General features: G+C 37.8%; 1 protein-coding gene across 2 annotated transcripts; it reads right to left on the minus strand.

The window, feature by feature from the left end:
• Positions 1–2,420: 2,420 nt before the first annotated feature.
• On the minus strand, positions 2,421–11,016 carry RB195_009002 (uncharacterized protein; the record flags this gene model as incomplete). Of its 2 annotated transcripts, XM_064195791.1 has the most annotated exons (10): positions 2,421–2,540; positions 4,650–4,769; positions 4,854–4,966; positions 5,024–5,076; positions 5,146–5,283; positions 5,339–5,412; positions 6,329–6,437; positions 6,531–6,643; positions 10,750–10,823; positions 10,938–11,016. In XM_064195791.1, 10 exons carry the CDS (start codon positions 11,014–11,016, stop codon positions 2,421–2,423), a joined length of 993 nt encoding a protein of 330 aa, XP_064046936.1. The 2 variants fall into 2 exon arrangements, with proteins under 2 accessions (XP_064046936.1, XP_064046937.1); XM_064195792.1 differs by lacking the exon at positions 10,750–10,823 and having other exon boundaries at positions 10,938–10,940.
• Positions 11,017–17,433: the final 6,417 nt, after the last annotated feature.

Consider the following 17,433-nt stretch of genomic DNA (forward strand, 5'->3'; position numbering starts at 1 on the left):
GAGAATTCAATTTAATGAGTTATGAATCAGACCAATATTTTTATTTTAAAAAAACAGCGGTTTAATACCTATCTTACAAAGAACTAACCTATATTAAAACCACTTAGCTCTATACTGAAGTGCGTAATTTTAGGTTTTTAGCTTCAGAATTGAGGCGGGTGCAGCGCAGCCGGTAAGTGGTTCCGCTGTTACTGCACGATCGATCGATGGTTCGAATCCGCCCTATCGCCAACAAATCATCCTATGGGATCGATAAATTGGTGCCAGACTTCTTTGCGAGGATAAAAACATTGACTTCACACATCAGTTCACCCCATCCATCAAGTGTATAGGCGTTCGTAAACCTCAAACGATTCTGTATTGAAGTGAACGTGGTGGTGCATCCCAAGCGGATTGACTAACGCCAGACACTCAATCCCTTATCCTTCAGTTCCAGAACTTTGTTAACAGTCCAATATCTTTAAAACTGATATGGAAGAAATTCCTCCCCCCCCCCCTCACTAGTTTTTTTTTTGTTCAAAAAGAACTTAAATTAAATAGATATTTGTTCACATTCCATAACACGATAGAGGACCTAAGTGATTACCTCATATTGCAGAAAAAACGAGATTATTGTGTTTTATCACTTTCAGATTCTTATTCAACTTTCGAGAAGTTTTCTGTGTCAAGGTAAACATAAGAGATCAGATGATCCAAGTATTTGATGTGTCCATCTGAAGTGTTATGAGAAGATAACGTAATAAAATGATCATCTTTCTCTATCAAGCTTTTCATTTTGCTCTTCAAAGGATCACTAGTTTTTTTTTTGTTCAAAAAGAACTTAGTCCATAGTAACTCCGATCATTTGTGTTCTTTCGAGGACGTACGAAAGGAAACTTCTAAATTAATAAACAATTAATGATTACAAAACAATCCTGTAGCTTTCCATCGAAGGACGTATGATGTGAGTAAATTTAAGGCTGGCCATCCTTCAAAACATCCAATTCAGAGGCTTGGCGTCTTAAAATCCGTTCATGTAACGTTACAGAATTGAAAACGAGGCATTCACTCAATTCTACTTTATAAAAAGAGCTCCTGAGAACAGCACGTCACAAAATTGAAGATGTTGGGATCTTCTCAGGAAAAAGTAACGTAAGTCGTTTAGATCACAGTATCGGCTCCTCACTAATTGTCCTCTCATTCGCTCGCAGGTACGGCGCGTTGTCAGTTGCTTCGCAGGGACATTCGGCCTACATGGGAGTTTTCTACGCCGTCGTTTCAATGGAAGATCTGGAGGAATTCAGCTCATACTCGTGACTCTTACACCCTGTAGATCTCTTTTCGTGAAAAGACCGTCAAACGTCGTTAATTTCTTGGTATGCTTCTTTTGATACTACTTCAATGAACTAATAATGAATCCCGGCACTTCTGAGATTTCTTCCTCAATTTTTTTTATCTACCGAAACAGTCCAATTTTACACTTGTGCATGTGATAGGGGTCTCTGCCGAAATGAAAAAAAAGATTGAATGATCACTTAAAGCTTCCTCGTTTAGTCCTGTTGTGAGGATTGCCATTATTAGCTTTATGAAACATTGCTACAGTTGTTCAATCGTTCAATCGTTCTCGTTCTCGTTCTCGGTATTTTCCTGTCATTGTTCACTATTAGGGCGGGTGTAGTGTAGCGGTTCCTGCACGATCGATCGGAGGTTTGAATCCGCCCTTGTCCCCACCAACCAATCCCTCCGAGGTCGATAAATTGGTACCAGACCTATCTGGGAGGATAAAAACATTGACTTGACGCATTAGGTAGTCCCGAAAGTCATTGTATAGGCCGGTTACACGTTCGTAAACCTCAGAGGATTCTGAATTGAGGTGAACGTAGTGGCGCATCTCAAACGAATTAATTAACGCCAGACACCTTATCGTTTATTTATCCATTATATGTACTATTAGTGTGCCTACGAAGTTTTTAAATGGTACACTTATTAGCCAGACGTTTCTGCTTTTTCGTCTTCTTCAGAGGCCTAAATAGAGGTAGATTAGAAAAATCTTGGACTTATTCCGTCATGTGCCACACTATCCTGGGTCAGAGGTTTCAATAATCAATGAAGGTTATGGAGACGAAACCCATGTACTTTGAAATTAGCATTACGTAGAGTTCCTCCGGATGAAGGACCGCTGGTAGCACCTATTTTTTGTTTTTCAGTGCACCAACGGCTGAGCGTTTTCTTGTTTGTTCTGTCATTTTACAAACGAGTAAGGTATGGGAACTTTATTAAAACAAGAAGCGTTATCCATAACTTGCTGAAAATAAAAAAGAAATAAAAAAGCATTTATGGAATTCATCGGATAAAAACATGGTAGAAGTGGTCATCAACACAAAAACACACTGACCGGCCAGGAATACATTACAGCGAAATTTACGAAACAACAAGAACATTCAGACGAATTCGACATTGGTCACTTCAATTTCACCGTCGATTCTCATCCCGATATAGTCCTGTGTAGGATTTTCGGTACGATGTTGGAATGTGCCAATACGCTCGTTGTTTACGAAGATCTAAAAGTTGAACACGAAAATCCAGGAGCAATTCGCTGGATTATGGGATACATAGCATACTTTCATTATTTACAAGAACGGCTTAATAAGGTCAGGTTATACCTTAAAGTTCTCCTTAATAAGGTCAAAAGGAGCATTCTCATCTTCGAAATCGAAGAGTATCAAAAAGTTACGCCAACGTTTTTGTCCGCTTTAACTCATTATACCACATTAACTCAAAAACTGCATCTCTAGGGTTCCTACCCTTTCCTAAGCCAAACACTATCTTAGCTCTGACTGAATAAAAAATGATTAAAAGAGACAAAAGATTTGGAACAGAAATAGGGTAAGATATTAGGTGAAGTAGAAAGTTCTGAGCATTTTCGCTAGACGTCATTAGTGACCCATATCTGGCAATGTATACCTCACATCAACTCATACTACACAGCGATTTCAAAGTGACATTACGAGAACAAAAGCCAAAAAAATCTTGCGGCAATCAGGGGCAGGGCCAGCCCAAACGATCGCCGAGCCCCGGATTCACGGGTAAGAAGGTTTTGCCGGGTGTTTGGTGGGACTTGATGGAAATCATCCACTATCAGCCCCTCTCGTCGGGCCAAACACTCAATTCGGACCTCTACTGTAAAAAAGAACTACCCAGATTGAAACAACCGATCGACCAGAAGCGGTTAAAATCGCCCAATAAGAAAACTGTTGGGTCCCATCAAGATACGCCAGGACGCGGCAAAAGCTCCGAAAGCTTGGATGGCTGGTTCTACCGCATCCGCCGTATAGTTCGAATCTGAGGCTAAGCGATTACCACCTTTTCAAAAATTTGCAAAATTGTCTTGAAGATACAAAACTGGACCCAAGAGAGGCTTGTGAAAATGAAGTTGTGGAGTTTTTTGGCAATATAGACGAGGGCTCCTTTAATTATGAAATTATGGAATTCCTATCAAAATAAATTATGGGAAAAAATTCCTCTCCTCTAGAAAAAAATGAATGATGAAATTCCTATCAAAATGGGCAAAAGTTATCGCATAAAACGGCTTACATTTCATCTAAATCGGTTAGTCCTAACTATGCTAATTTCATGGTCGAAAATAAAACAGAAAAACGCTCGGAACTTTTTACCTCACCTAATAAAAGCAAAAACTCAGGGGGACCCATTTTTAGATCTGGCACTCAAAAATACAATGACAGTAATACTGTAACAACTTATCAATAGAAATGGCTTTAGCAAGAAAGATGTGAATACAAACAGTTAGTAGATGGATTCTATTGTAGCCGGAAGCGAGAACTACGTGATTGCACGTGACTTAATGGACTGGTTGGGACAAAAATCGAATGCTAGATCACTTTTTCATTATTTTATGGCGAAGGGAGTCGAGAAATCAACAAAATACGTATATCGCTTACGATACATTGAAAATATTCTATTGCTACCAGTAAAATCGCGTCAAAATACCATCGTAGGGGCATTTTTTCGTCTCGTATCATTATTTCTCGAGTGCAACGTCGTAATATCAAAGGGAATTCGTACTGTCTGAAGATCGTAACAAACTACAGTATCGTTGCACCACTTTTATTCGCAGCAAGCTCTTGGAGCTGGTCTTTTTGGCCCCTGGATAAGCTCACAATATTTGTTAATGGTTATAGGAGTATCATTGCATTTCCTGCTCCTTCCACTTTAAAATTTAAAGGTTATTCAGTATGCTCGGGTCAAAACGACATGAAGCACGGTGCAGTTGCGCAAGCGGTTGCGCTCGAAGCGGTGCGGTAGAGCGCAGCTGTTAGGATCGAGTGAAGACCACTTCTACCACCATTCATCAATGTAGTTCGCGTTCAAGTGCAACCGTCTACGCAACTGCACCGTGCTTCATGTCGTTCTGGCCCTATACCATACCTTCCAACAGTCAGTCTACAGTGATCCTCAATTAATTAGTTTCTCTAAGTGAACACAATAACAAAAAGAGATTACAAAAAATAAATTATTTCACTAGAAATTAATCAGGACTATAAGATTAGAATTGTTAATATTAGAGATTTCTAGAAGGCACTGCCAAGACAGGCGCACCCCTCAAACCTAAGGTACATAACAGAGGTTGCCTAAAATCCAAATGGTATTACCTGCATTGAGTAAGGTTCATTTTCGATGGTGAGATCAAAACCGCGTTCTTTTTCGAACGGGAACGGACCCTCACGTTCCTCTTTATTCCAGATACCACCTTTGTAGGAGTTTCGAACGATCTAAAGGAAATAATAAGGACTTGTACTATCGAATCCCTATGATCCACGTTGATGGCAAAGGGTCTAAGACCGAACGTTGCCCACCTGCTTATCTTTGAATCTTGGATTAAAGTGGAACAAGATGTCACCGCCCCTTCCGAGCAAATCCAAATTCCAGCGATCCCCCTTTGGAATCGCGTGTAACATGATACGTTGACCTTAAAACAAAATTTTAGTAAAACGTAAAGAAAATATTAAGTGAACGAATTATTTACTTGCACGTAGATGTCCGTCAGGGAAACCAGTTTCCCATGGGACCTGGTAGAATCTGAACAGCATATTATAGATTATGGCCGAGGGACGACTATAAGATGTAAATCCAAGAAATTCCCCTCACTTTCCACCCCAATGTACACCACTCAGCGTGCAGTCGCCTTTGATCTGCAGATATTCGATTTGATCGAATGGCATTCGATGCTTGTACAGATGGACCTTCTTATCATCACACCAAATTTCCATGCCATCAACCAACACCCTGAAAATTCACGTTAAAAATCCTTGCGTGAATTCCCATTAAGAGAAACCTCTACCTCATCTTGAGATCAAACTTCTCGCCTTGTTTAAAGGGCATCGACTCGCGTTCCTCTTTCCCCCATACTCCATCCTAGAACGTCACGTTAAGGTTTTCTTTATTCAAATATATATAGGGCTGTCTTCTTAGAAATAACCAGGTATTCTATTTGTCTCCTCTATTTCTGTTCCTGTTTATGTTTTGTTTTCCAAAAATTATAATCTTAGCTTTTAATTTTAGAAATTTCTGTTATATTTGTTATTGTAGTTATTATTATTTATTTACTTTACTATAACCTTTTCCAGCCTTGAATTCACGCATAGAATTATTTTTTTTTACAAACTAACATAAGTTCAGGTCCCAGGGAAGCAATTCCGCATTGCTAAAATTATAGCCTTAGCTTTTAGCTTACTTTAGCCCTGAGGTCATGAAAACAAATATTTTTTTTTTTAGAATTGACATAAACTCAGGCCCCGATGAAAGTAAATGGGCGTTATTCATACGTTATTTGAGTGCCCATCGCACCGCCAACACCATTTTTGACTCCGATATCCTTCTTCTTTTTCCTTCTTAAAAAAATTGGCAATATTCTGAGTGCCGGTACAATTTTGTGACGTTCAATTTCGAGGTGGAAAAATATAGAAACTGGTATATGTCGAAGGGATTATCTGGACATAGTTCTGGTGTGGAAATTCTGAGAGATACACTTCCTACAGTAAGCTTGATTATATTTTCTTCGCTATGATTGACTAAATGCTCAAATGAATACTTCTAAGGGGTTTTTAAATTTTTTGGAAGATTTTTCTACGCCTTATGCTAATGCTAAGGAGTGCAAAGTGTTTTCATTACCAAAACAGTGCCAAGCATTGATTAGTGGGTAATTTTTGGTGATCTACCGTTGCTGGTTTCGCTACGGCAGCACTTCTCCACGTTATTGAAATCCTTGAACTTCTTGGGTTTTTCTGATATAAAAATAAATGATTCCAGAATTTTCTACGTGCAAACATACCATGTATGTATTCATGACAATCTTTTTCTCGTCAAAACGAAGATTCACATGAAGTACAGCTTGTCCAGGATCAATCTGTGCTGCACCATGAAGCAGATTTATCTCGACCCTGAAGAGGAAAATTATTTTTTACGTTTACTTTATGCGAAAGATCAGTTAATTAAATTCTCCTGAAACCTCGACAGAAATTTCTATTTCCCACCTGCTGGCATCACTGTTGATCTTTCCATGGATGTCCAAAGTTTGTCCAGGTAACAGGGGTTGGCCAAGTTTTGTAGTGTAAGGTACAGGGATCGGTGCATCGGTCGGATGAGCCTGAATGCTCGCCTCCAATGAAAAAAGGGAATTTTTTGAACAGTGGAGTAGAGCAAAGCTTGTCTACATATATTTTAATTATTGTTCCGAAAGTACTGTACACAGCTTACAGTACCACAAGTGTTTGTCTCTATCTATCCATCTCTCATTAAGTAAAGCTCACAGTCAGAAACTACAACAATTATGAATCTCTCCTCTTCATTTTCCTTACAAAACCAGAGATTGTTACAAATTACCAGCACCATTACCAAAGCACTTTAAAGCCAACTTTAATTAATTGATTTAATTCGTTTGAATTTTGTTGGATATTGAGTGTTTCCCATTAGTAAGCAGTTTTCTCTATACGCTTTTGTAAAATTGCAGTCTAAACTGAAAAGTTTTCTGTACAGATCCAGAAGCCAGATGAAAAAAATTTTCAGTGGTTTCAGTCCATGCGAAGAAACAACGCTTTACCTCTTTTTCTTTTCAACTAGTACTCGAATGTGCGAGAAAATATCGATCACCCTCAATTCCTCCGTAAATAAAAACACATATAAATTGGCTCGTTGTTTTCGTCTCCTCAACGATGCAAAGTGGTAAGCGATAGAACGCGGATAAGTTCGTCATTATCCAACATCCACGACCCAACTAATACAAACCAAATAAACAAGTGAATCTGCCACGCAAAAACAATTGTGGACGCGGTGCGAATTGCTCGCGTTCTATCATCCGTAATAAGTTGCATCGCTCGCTGGAGAAAAACACACAGGGTAACTCTTGTTTTCGTATACATGCAGCATACACGCTTCTTCTGAACTTATAGGGAACCAAATGTGATTCCTCTCACACTCACGAACCAAACCTCAACTACGTACTATGTAGAACTATATAGCGACTACATAGAAGTCTGGTTAGCAAATTTTAGTGATACGATTCTTTTGAAGGAATAGTGGACATATGTTTGAGGCAAAGTTGAAGAAAATTGTAAAAATGCAGCAAAAAAAAAAAAACAAAAAGTACTTTGAACCGTCAACAGTGCAGAATTTCGTCATACTCAACCGCTGTTACTGTATGTGTACTGTAAATGTCAGTGTGTTCGGACAAGGCCAAATCGGTGGATTGTAGGCATACCAGGGAATAGACAGGCACTAAAACAGGTACAAACCCAAGCTGTTGTCCCTAGCTGATACCTGCGTTGTAAAAAAAAAAGTAAGTAAACTTGGCGTTAGAAGTTCTTGAGACAATATTGAGCAATGTTTTTAACTTTCTGAGCATAAAAACACCTATTTTTAGTGAAATACACGCTTTTTCACCGTAACACATGCCTCTCAGTTGAGTCATTGAAGAACTTGTCTATTTCTTCGGGCGAGAAATAGGATAGACCTTTGAAAAAGCGCCAGCGCATCGTACAGATACTCGCATGAGAAGTCGCAATTCAAAACGGAGCGGCGATGACTCACTCGCATTGGGGGAATCGTAAAGTAGAAATTTTCATACCATCGAAAGAAAACGTGACTCTTATACGATTGTTATACGTTGCTAAGAATCTAAAAATACACGGAAGTAAATTCGAATGCGCCTACGAATGCACTTTTTTTAAAACTCGATTCATAGCGAAATTATGGGGACGAACAGGAATGGAAAAAACGCGCTATTCGTGGTAGAAAAAATCTGAGAAGGTTCAAAAGAATATAAAATCCTTGGTCTTACTACGAAATGAGAGTACGAAATGATCTGAAAACGAACACTTTCTTTTTCTGGGAAGAATATAAAATTTCAATTAAAGACATTACCACACGAATTTGGGATGGTATGGATTTCCGATGGCTAAAGACTATACCACCCCGTATTCAGCTATAGGAAATCCATACCATCCCAGCTTTGTGGGATGATCCCTTTAAAATTACCATCGGTACCGGTCCCCTAAGCGCATCAAATACTTTTCTCCATGAAAATGCGTGCGATGCGTCCGAGAGCAAAAATTTTATTCAATCTTGGATTTTGACTCATTTCTTGTTCTTATGATCAGCATGATGGCGTCTGTTACATTAAATGATTAATTATCCAATAAGCATTTTTCTCATTCTTTTCACATTCTTTGATCCTATATCGCCTACTGATTTCCAGTACAAGGTTTTTCAATTCGTCCCCTAGTTAGTAGCACAAGGACGTGGTGGTCGATGATGTTTTATTCGTGCGAGCGCGCTGCCCTTTTCACGGCCCCTGTTGGCTGCAGAAATTGTTTTGCTGCTAGTCTGAGAGTGCATAAGGGAGAGTGATGTCAGCTATTTTGCCCTGGAAAAGAATGAATTTTAAAATGTAGAAATCTCCCTTTCCGAAAACAGGAAAAAGATGTGATATTATGGTGTCTTGGATTAGAGCGTGTTCCATAGCTTTAAAATTTCTGAGAAGCAGAGAGAGAATGCCATTTTTTCGAACAGAAATAAGACGGACCCTTTGAGGAATTCGCAATCAAAATCATCACCAAATAAACTAATGAAATCCCGTATTGATTTTAATAAGCTGTACACGAGGTTGTTGAATAATCCTTCAAATGATGTTTTTTTTCAATTTATGAGACGCCCTTTTATCATTCTAATACAACTGCTTTCAACTCTTTACTTTTACTCAGAATTTATTGAAAGTAACAAATTTTCCATCAGTTTTAGATGGAAGAGGTTATAGGTAAGAAGTTGTGGTATTTAATATTAAGGAAAAGTCTGAGAGAACAACTCAAAATCGGATTTTCCATCTATTTTCGGAATTACTACTGCGGCTTGAGTCGCGGAACAAGGATGGTTGAGCTTAGTGCGCATAAGAGTGCACCAACTTATTTAGCGCCGGATTCGTGTTCCACTTGGATATTCACCATTCCAGGGAAGAAAAAAAAAGAATAGACGAGGGTGGGAACATGTCATAGACCTCTGAAGGCTAATGCTTAGGTCTTAGCCTCCTGACTGATTTAGTTATTTACTTCCAGAAATAGAAGCGCCACTGAGTACGCAGAGTCCCCTCCCTCAACTACATTTCACCCTAGACGAGATTTTTTTTAGTTATTCAAATGGGTTGCGCTTGTCACATGTAAGCACATCTTTCATTTTGTTGTGGGGGACAAAAAATCTCGCCAAGACTCTCCAATTAATTACCGTACCCCCTCCCCATCCCAGCTCAACAATGACTATTCAAATTCAATCACTCCACTTTCGAGCCTGGCCCTATAACTCCATTGGAGTTGTGCCAGAATAGTCGTTGTTGTCGTTATACTAGTTATCATGAGAGTTCTACAATGGGTGCGCTTAGAGGTGTGCAAACTCGTCCAGCTGCGGACGAGAGTGATTGATTCTGGAACAATAGGTCACGAAAGCATGTTGTCATGCACCCTAACCGCATTTGTTCCTCTTCACAAAGCCGTCAAAGACAGCGTTCAACTGGGATGAAGTGAACGTGATCAAGGATGTGAGGAGTTGGTTTGAATGTATGATTTGCCCAATTTGACAGTTCCGGAAACATCTGATTTCTGGATTTTTAAAGGATTTGTTCGTTTTGGTAGTCTAACTGTGAGGAATCATATTTGTCTGCAGCTAGAGAGAGCCCAATTTTGAAAAGTGCATCTGTACGCTGCCTTTGCATGGGGGAAAGGCGAAAAACAAGGACTCAACCATAGAGAAAGGGGCACGCATGGATTTCGAAAGCGCTCCTGCTTCAGGAAAATGAATCACCAATAGTTGGGACGTGAACTTAAAAAAAAAGTCTATCCGCAACCATCAAAATCAGGTTCTCTTCCAGAAGAGGAGACCACGAATTCGTTACTAGTTCGTTCAGCACATGTGCATTTCTAATTGGAGGGTCCTTTCCAGAAAAAAAAACAGTATTTTAATGCAGAAAATTTGCTGACTGCATTGGAATCAGTGGAAAATCACGTGGATTTATGCTTGTGAATGACCAGAAACATTGGGTATTAGAGGAAATTCATAACCGGTGGTGGGCCTCCTTATCCACACAGTTTTACAAGGGAATAGGCTCTTTTTTAAAGACATTTCATGTAAACAGGCACTTATTTACTATCTCACATGTACGTAAAAATATTTTGTATCCGCAAAATGTCAACCAAACAATAACGAAAAAACCTGTTCACTTCTCTTTTTTTGCAATTTAACCACGGAGAATTTCGTGGGATTCGATATATGACAGTAATTATAAACTAAAACTTATTTACTATCTAAAATGAGCGTAAACAAACGAACTACGGTACGTTTTTCATCAAAGGTGGAAATAATTAACGATAAGAAGCGAATGGTCAACGAGCTGAACTCACCATCACGCCGTCGATCGAGCTGCGAATGTTGTTCGAGGCGTTTTTCGGAGTCCGCGCTCGGCCACGCCCAGTCGACCATCCCGTCGCATCGATCGAGTAAACAAAACACGTATTTGTTGTTGGTGGATGATCAACAGAAAGCCAACGTAGGACCGAGAACTGTATAGACAGCCAGAGAATAATTATATGGAGTTTTTTCGGTCTATAAATGAAAAAATATTAGCTGTTATTTTAAATGACTGATTAATTACTGCAATGGTTTTGATATTTAAAACTTAGACGAAATTCTTGTGAGATCTGTTCCATCTTCTCTTTGTTTTATGGTACATCTGTAGGTGTGTTCAAATAAATAGATGAATAAATATTATTCAGATAATTGAGTGAACGTTCGGCCAATCCTAGACGTTCATACTTCTTGTACATAGTGCTCGCATCGCTCGCATTCAAAGCTCAATAAAATTTAAAGTAGGGACGCTGTCCGAAAGTTGTTGTTGTAGAATCCCACATGGTTTTGTTGTTATTTACGGTTCTTGTTGATCTTCTAATAAAAAAATATAAATACTGTTCAGAGATTTTGCAGCTTTTTTGCTAATGATTGCAGTAGTATATTTAGAAACTACTTATCCTTGATTTTATATTTGAATTCCCTCGCTACCGTTAAATATCAAGGCTCGTATCGTCTTCTTTCCTGATAGTTTACTGAAGTGAGTTTATGACACACAAACAAACATACAAACAAACAAACAAATACAAACTAAGCCCGTTATCATATAGCAAGATAGATGTTGTAATGTCTGATATTTAAATCTTCGCTTTTTTTCCCCTCATCTTCCTTGTGGTTTCATTCCACTGGGAGTACGGATGCCTCTTTTTTGCTTTGAAAAGCATTACTTTTCTAGGAATTACTTTCCTACGTTACCACCATTTCTAGGAAATGAACTGTATAGTAGTAATAGTCATCGATTTATCGAGTATACTATTCCTCAACGACTGCTAAATAGAATTTTTATTACGGTCTGATACATGACATTTCGACACACAAATGGATTTTCTTCGGAAGTCCAAAGGTATTGTTTTATTTGAAATTTCAACTAACAGATCTCTTATCTCTTTCTGCCTACTCTATTTGCAGTAGTTTAAGTCTTTTCGTGGTCCAATTTGTAAACAAAATAACAATTTCCGGCCTCCGAAAAAACATATTATTGCTGAAACGTCAGACCGCAACGTGTTGATTCATTTTATAAATAATGCAGGATTCCGTAGTCGCTTTATTTTTTCAAAATTGTTAAATCTGTACATAGATATAGATTTTCAGATTTAGGTCGTAGTAGATCACTTATAGATCAATTTTTCTGAATTGAGATCAACAGTGATCTCTATTTATAAATCAAAGTTTATAAATTTATTAAGGTAAAAAAAACTTTTTTCAAATCCATGAACTTCTCCTATCATTCCCTTAAACTTTTGATGCACCACTGCGAAAATTCTTTTACACTTTAAAACTCTCTGGTGAAAATGAGAAAAAAGAAAAGAAAAGAAAAGAAAAAAGAGAAAAAAAGCATCGTTAATGAGATTACCCAATCTAGTAAAAGTTCAGGCTAACCACTTGTGAATTAGGTTTGCGGATTCAGCTTAAAAATATCTTGATTTAAGGATAAAAGAACATGAAATTTGTCAATAAAATAATAATAGGTCGAAAACACCTTCTGCCATTCCATGAACGAATACTGTACGTTAAGAATTTCGTTTTTGACAAATTTACGTCTGCTAATGTTTGGATAAATTACTTGAATGTGTTTTCGCACATAATTATTTAGATCTAGATCTATGGATTCAGGTTCTAAAGGAACACTACTCATATTTTATATTTATAGCATCCCTGTTTATCAGGATTCATTTAATTACAGTTATTTATCTACTCTCATGGATTTAGACCAAAAATGATCACATTCTGTAAGTCTAGATCTACAAACACTAATAACATAACAATAATTTCGAGAAAGAAAAAGAAAAAAAGAAAAAAAAAACTTTAATGAGGGATTGAATAATTAAAAATTCTTGACACCACATGCCTGTCACAATTAATTCTTGTGCACGACAACTAATTCCTCATTGTTTCCGAGGTTATGTTGTGGTTTCAGCTTATGGGATTAACAACATAAAAAATAGTGTTAGCAGTGTCAACACAACGTCCGGAAAAATTTTCTCCTGTAAGTTTCTAGGGTAACGTTAAAAAAGTACAAGACAATAATTGAATGCATTTTCACTTGCACTGAAAAACTGGGTCCAGAGTAATAATGAAAAAACAGCTTAAGATGTTCTTGTAGCAATACCATTCTATTTTACGACGATCCAAGCTACTTCCATTTGAGTCGAAAGTGCATTGAAAATTGCTTGTTGTGCTGGAATAGTTCACATGCACCATTGAGTATGTAGTCACAGCTGCCCTTCGTGTTTGCCCGGAAGCGATGCTCTGGAATATTGGAAAAAGGGACGACGTTTGCTTGCAAATTCGTTACAATCCATCAACTATGTTTGATTCTCCTAATTTGAACAGGCTATCAATATATATATATATATATATATATATATATATATATATATATATATATATATATATATAATATGTTATGTATATTCGGTAACTGCCACATGTAATCTCCAATTCTGAATTTTTGATAAGAAATCGAATAACTAAATAGTCAGATAACAGTCTAATCATAATCTAATCGTAAGCCGAAACAAAAGGTAATGGAGGAAGGGTCTAGCGCGGTAATCAATCCGCTTGGGATCCTACAAAGCGTTCAAGCGTCCAATTCAGAATCATTTGATGTTTACGAACGTGTAATTGGCCTATACAATGACTTGCTCGGACTAACCGATTTATCAAGTCAATGTTTTTATTCTTCCAGACAAGTCTGGTAGCAATTTATCGTCGCCCAAATGGATGAAAGGCTTGGTTAGGGACTAGAGCGAGTTTTCCTAACTATTGACCATGCATTCGCATCCGAACCATTTACTAACTGCGTCAGCAAATTTGTTCCAGTGAAATAATCTACAGTTAAACCAGAACATTTGGTTTTTTCCTTAAATCCTTAATTTTTTTTCTTGCGTGAATGCTCTTTTTAAGACACTGTCAATGTGAGTAGAAACCTTCATTGAAGAACAAAACAGTATTCCTAGATCTTTAGTGGTATCTTTCTTCCTTAATTGTCAAAATTCCAGCTCGTCAATTGTCCTAAATTCTTCTCACCACCGATCAATACCAGGAGGAGCCGTGTGCACGGTCTAACACTGCACGGTTCAAGCATGCAACGGTAGTGGTGGTGGTGATTGTGATGCGACGACCTATCGATGAAAAATTCCGATGGATTTTAAATGTACGATTCTGTTCCAGCTCGAACTTAGAGATATAAAGAAAAGGAATCCATTAGAGGAACTCAGAAATGCTCAGAATACAAATTGCCCCGTGTTTGTCAACATTTCGCAGTATTCGGATACAGCTTCGTAGGATTCCATGAAAATATCCAGCGCTTAATAAATGAGAAAGATCCCTTCCTCATTCAGAGGTTGTTTCCATTTGTGAGCGTATTTTGGGCTCGCACGGGGACATTTATTTCTTCAACTGAACAAGAGTTTGGGGAAAGAAAGCGAAAAAAGAATGAAAAATTAACAAGGGCTGGTTCATGAGAGTATGGAAAAGGAGGGGATAACTCCTTTTTTTGAATTCTTCACGAATTATGCACAAGTAGAGGGTACTCGATATAATATGCATGTATAAATATGTGTCTCATTCAATATGCATGTCTTGCCGCTACTTTTCCCATCACATTATTATAATAAGCGCTGCCTTGGATCGTACAACGACGACGACGACTTCGCCGTACGATTCGCCGAATCGATTGAGAAATCCAGCCGGTTATTTCAGACCGGCTGTAAACGGAAACATTTTTTTTTTTTGTGTCGGCTGTGAATGAAAATTCAAATGGTGAAAAGTGCACAACACAAGTTATGCAAATTAGTGAAGAGAAAGAAACGGCTAAAGCAATTTCTTGACAACATCTGAAAAAGTTTGAGCCTTCAGAGTCTATAGAATTTCTTTTGTTTGTAAAGTTTGAGCTCATAAGTCCACCTCTTCTCCCGGAAGAATAGAAAATGCGGCATAAAACATTTTGTAAAAGTTGAGTTTTTAAAGTGTTGAGTTTTCAAAGTTAGAGTTAGAATTAGAGTTTAAAGTTAGAGTTTAAGGGTTAGAGTTTTCAAAGCGACAGGTATTGGTTGAAACATCAACACTTTTTATATGGGTTTGAATCTAATTTTTCTTTTTTTTTTCCTTTTTTCTTGCTAGCTGACAGATTCGAGAACGTATATGTACTGATCCATAATAAAAAAAAATTAGTGTAAAGACTACAAAAAAATCCAGAAATTCTCAGAAAACCCTCAATTCAAAACTTTAAGTGCTGTAATCCACTCAGAAATTTACGAACTCAAGAATTATCTAACCTTTAGATCTGATCTTTATCGTCATTTAATCTTTGAGGTTTCATACGAATTTTTAAAAAAAAATTAATTGTTCTCATCTCTGATGATTCGAATGAAGTCTTTCAAAGTTTCGAAAGAGTCGTAACAGCCGTTCGACTAAGAGTTTTCAAGCAGAGAGCTTTTTTTCCGGCGAACGAGTGAGTCATCAGCACTTTTCTATGTGCGAACTGGTCTGGTCGCTTTGTTTTTATACATACCATTGTACCTATTTACCCCTAACCTTGATTACTCATTTGAAATTCGTGTCGAGAGAACCAGAAGGGAAATAGAATTACTTTCTTCTTTTTCTTTTCTCAGATGTTTTTGATGTACTAGAAATGTCCATCGCAAAAGTTCTGTTTAATTTTTTTTTGCATATGTTGTATCCGTGCCAGCTATAGAATGACCGATGAATTGGACAAAATTCATTTCCACAAGGTGGCGACTAACTTTGCACAAGAAAATCGTACAGTTCTCTTTGTTTTCCGAAACAAGTTTTAGAAACACTGGAAATTATTTGCGACAAGATCCAATTTTATAGATTCTATACTTCCTACTTTATAGCGCTACGCATATAAGGTATATAGAAATATTTGTGATGCATAATAGATGACGATAATAAATAGACTAAAGAGAAACGTTCAAATGAAATTAATTACATCCTCTTCAAACCGACTGTTGCCAGGATCGACATTCTGACGCTCACAAGACGTTCGTTTTTGTTTCAGACGTGAAGTGTATGAAAAATCTCCGCTTTCAGCTCAAGACACTGGCGAATTGGAACTCTCTTCGCCCCATTACTGTACTTCACCATCATTCATGTGTTTATTTATTTATTAGCACAATCAAGGTGCTTTATAACATTAGATAAAACAAAAAGAACATAGTTCAAAACAGGAGTAAAATATACTAGTGTTTTGTACAGAAATTTGGCAACAAACGATAAGCGGAAACGGTAAGTAGTCCATGTTTTGAAGCCCTCGTTTTTTTTTTGGGCTAACGTGACATCCATCTTTGATTCATCATTCAAAACAAATTAAAAATTTTTCCACCTGTAGATCTACGTCTTCTCACGGAAGAATCCTGAATAAAATACAGCATGAGATAAGATTTGTAAGAGCTCACGTCGTTTTCAAAACAGCAACTATTGGCTGAAGCATCAATAAAATTATTATGTGCTATGATTTTGAATCTGACGAATTTCTATTCACTATTTCTATTTATTTATTTAATTTCTATTTATTTACCTCACGGATCCGAGAACGTATACATACCGTAAAGTCCATAATAAAAAAAATACTCTGAAGAGTATGAACAATTTCCAAAAATTCTCACAAAACTCAATTTTTGAGCACTTTCATGCCTTTTGAGGTGGCGATCGAGGTCAGATCGATTACACGGCGAAAACCTTCCATGGGTGGGCATCGACGGCGCCCGCCATCGACTTTTCGCGCACAGATTCAAACTGTGTGCTCATATTTTGCTCGGAACGTTTATTGACCTTGGAAACGTCGCTCGTCGTTTGCCGCTGAATAATGTGAGTGGTCGTCAAGGGACCGATATTCGGGTTCGGATGGCAGCAACCAGAAGGTTTGAGGAGATTGTTCGAAAGTTCTAATATCATCCATAATGATATGTCATTATACATACTAGTATTGTAATTGTTAGGGCTTCGCCGTGATTTGCCGGGGAAAAAAACTGTTGTGAGCGTGTACCAGGAATGTGTCTACATATTTAAGATATCGGATACGATCTAGTAGAAGTACGTATGTATATCGATTGAGCACCTCGACTCACAAGCGTATACACATAAGCCGACCCAGCCTAAGCTCTCAGAAACGGAACTAGGTTAAAGCATCACCCCACAAATCTGAGGAGATACGGATTTTGGGATCGTAGATTATGGAGAGAAGGGTGATTCCGTCCATTTCTTGCTAATTGGCGTAAAAACCGGCCGAGTGGCTTCTGCCAGGAC

This window comes from Necator americanus, chromosome III (genome assembly GCF_031761385.1).
Source record: "Necator americanus strain Aroian chromosome III, whole genome shotgun sequence".
Classification (NCBI taxonomy): domain Eukaryota; kingdom Metazoa; phylum Nematoda; class Chromadorea; order Rhabditida; family Ancylostomatidae; genus Necator; species Necator americanus.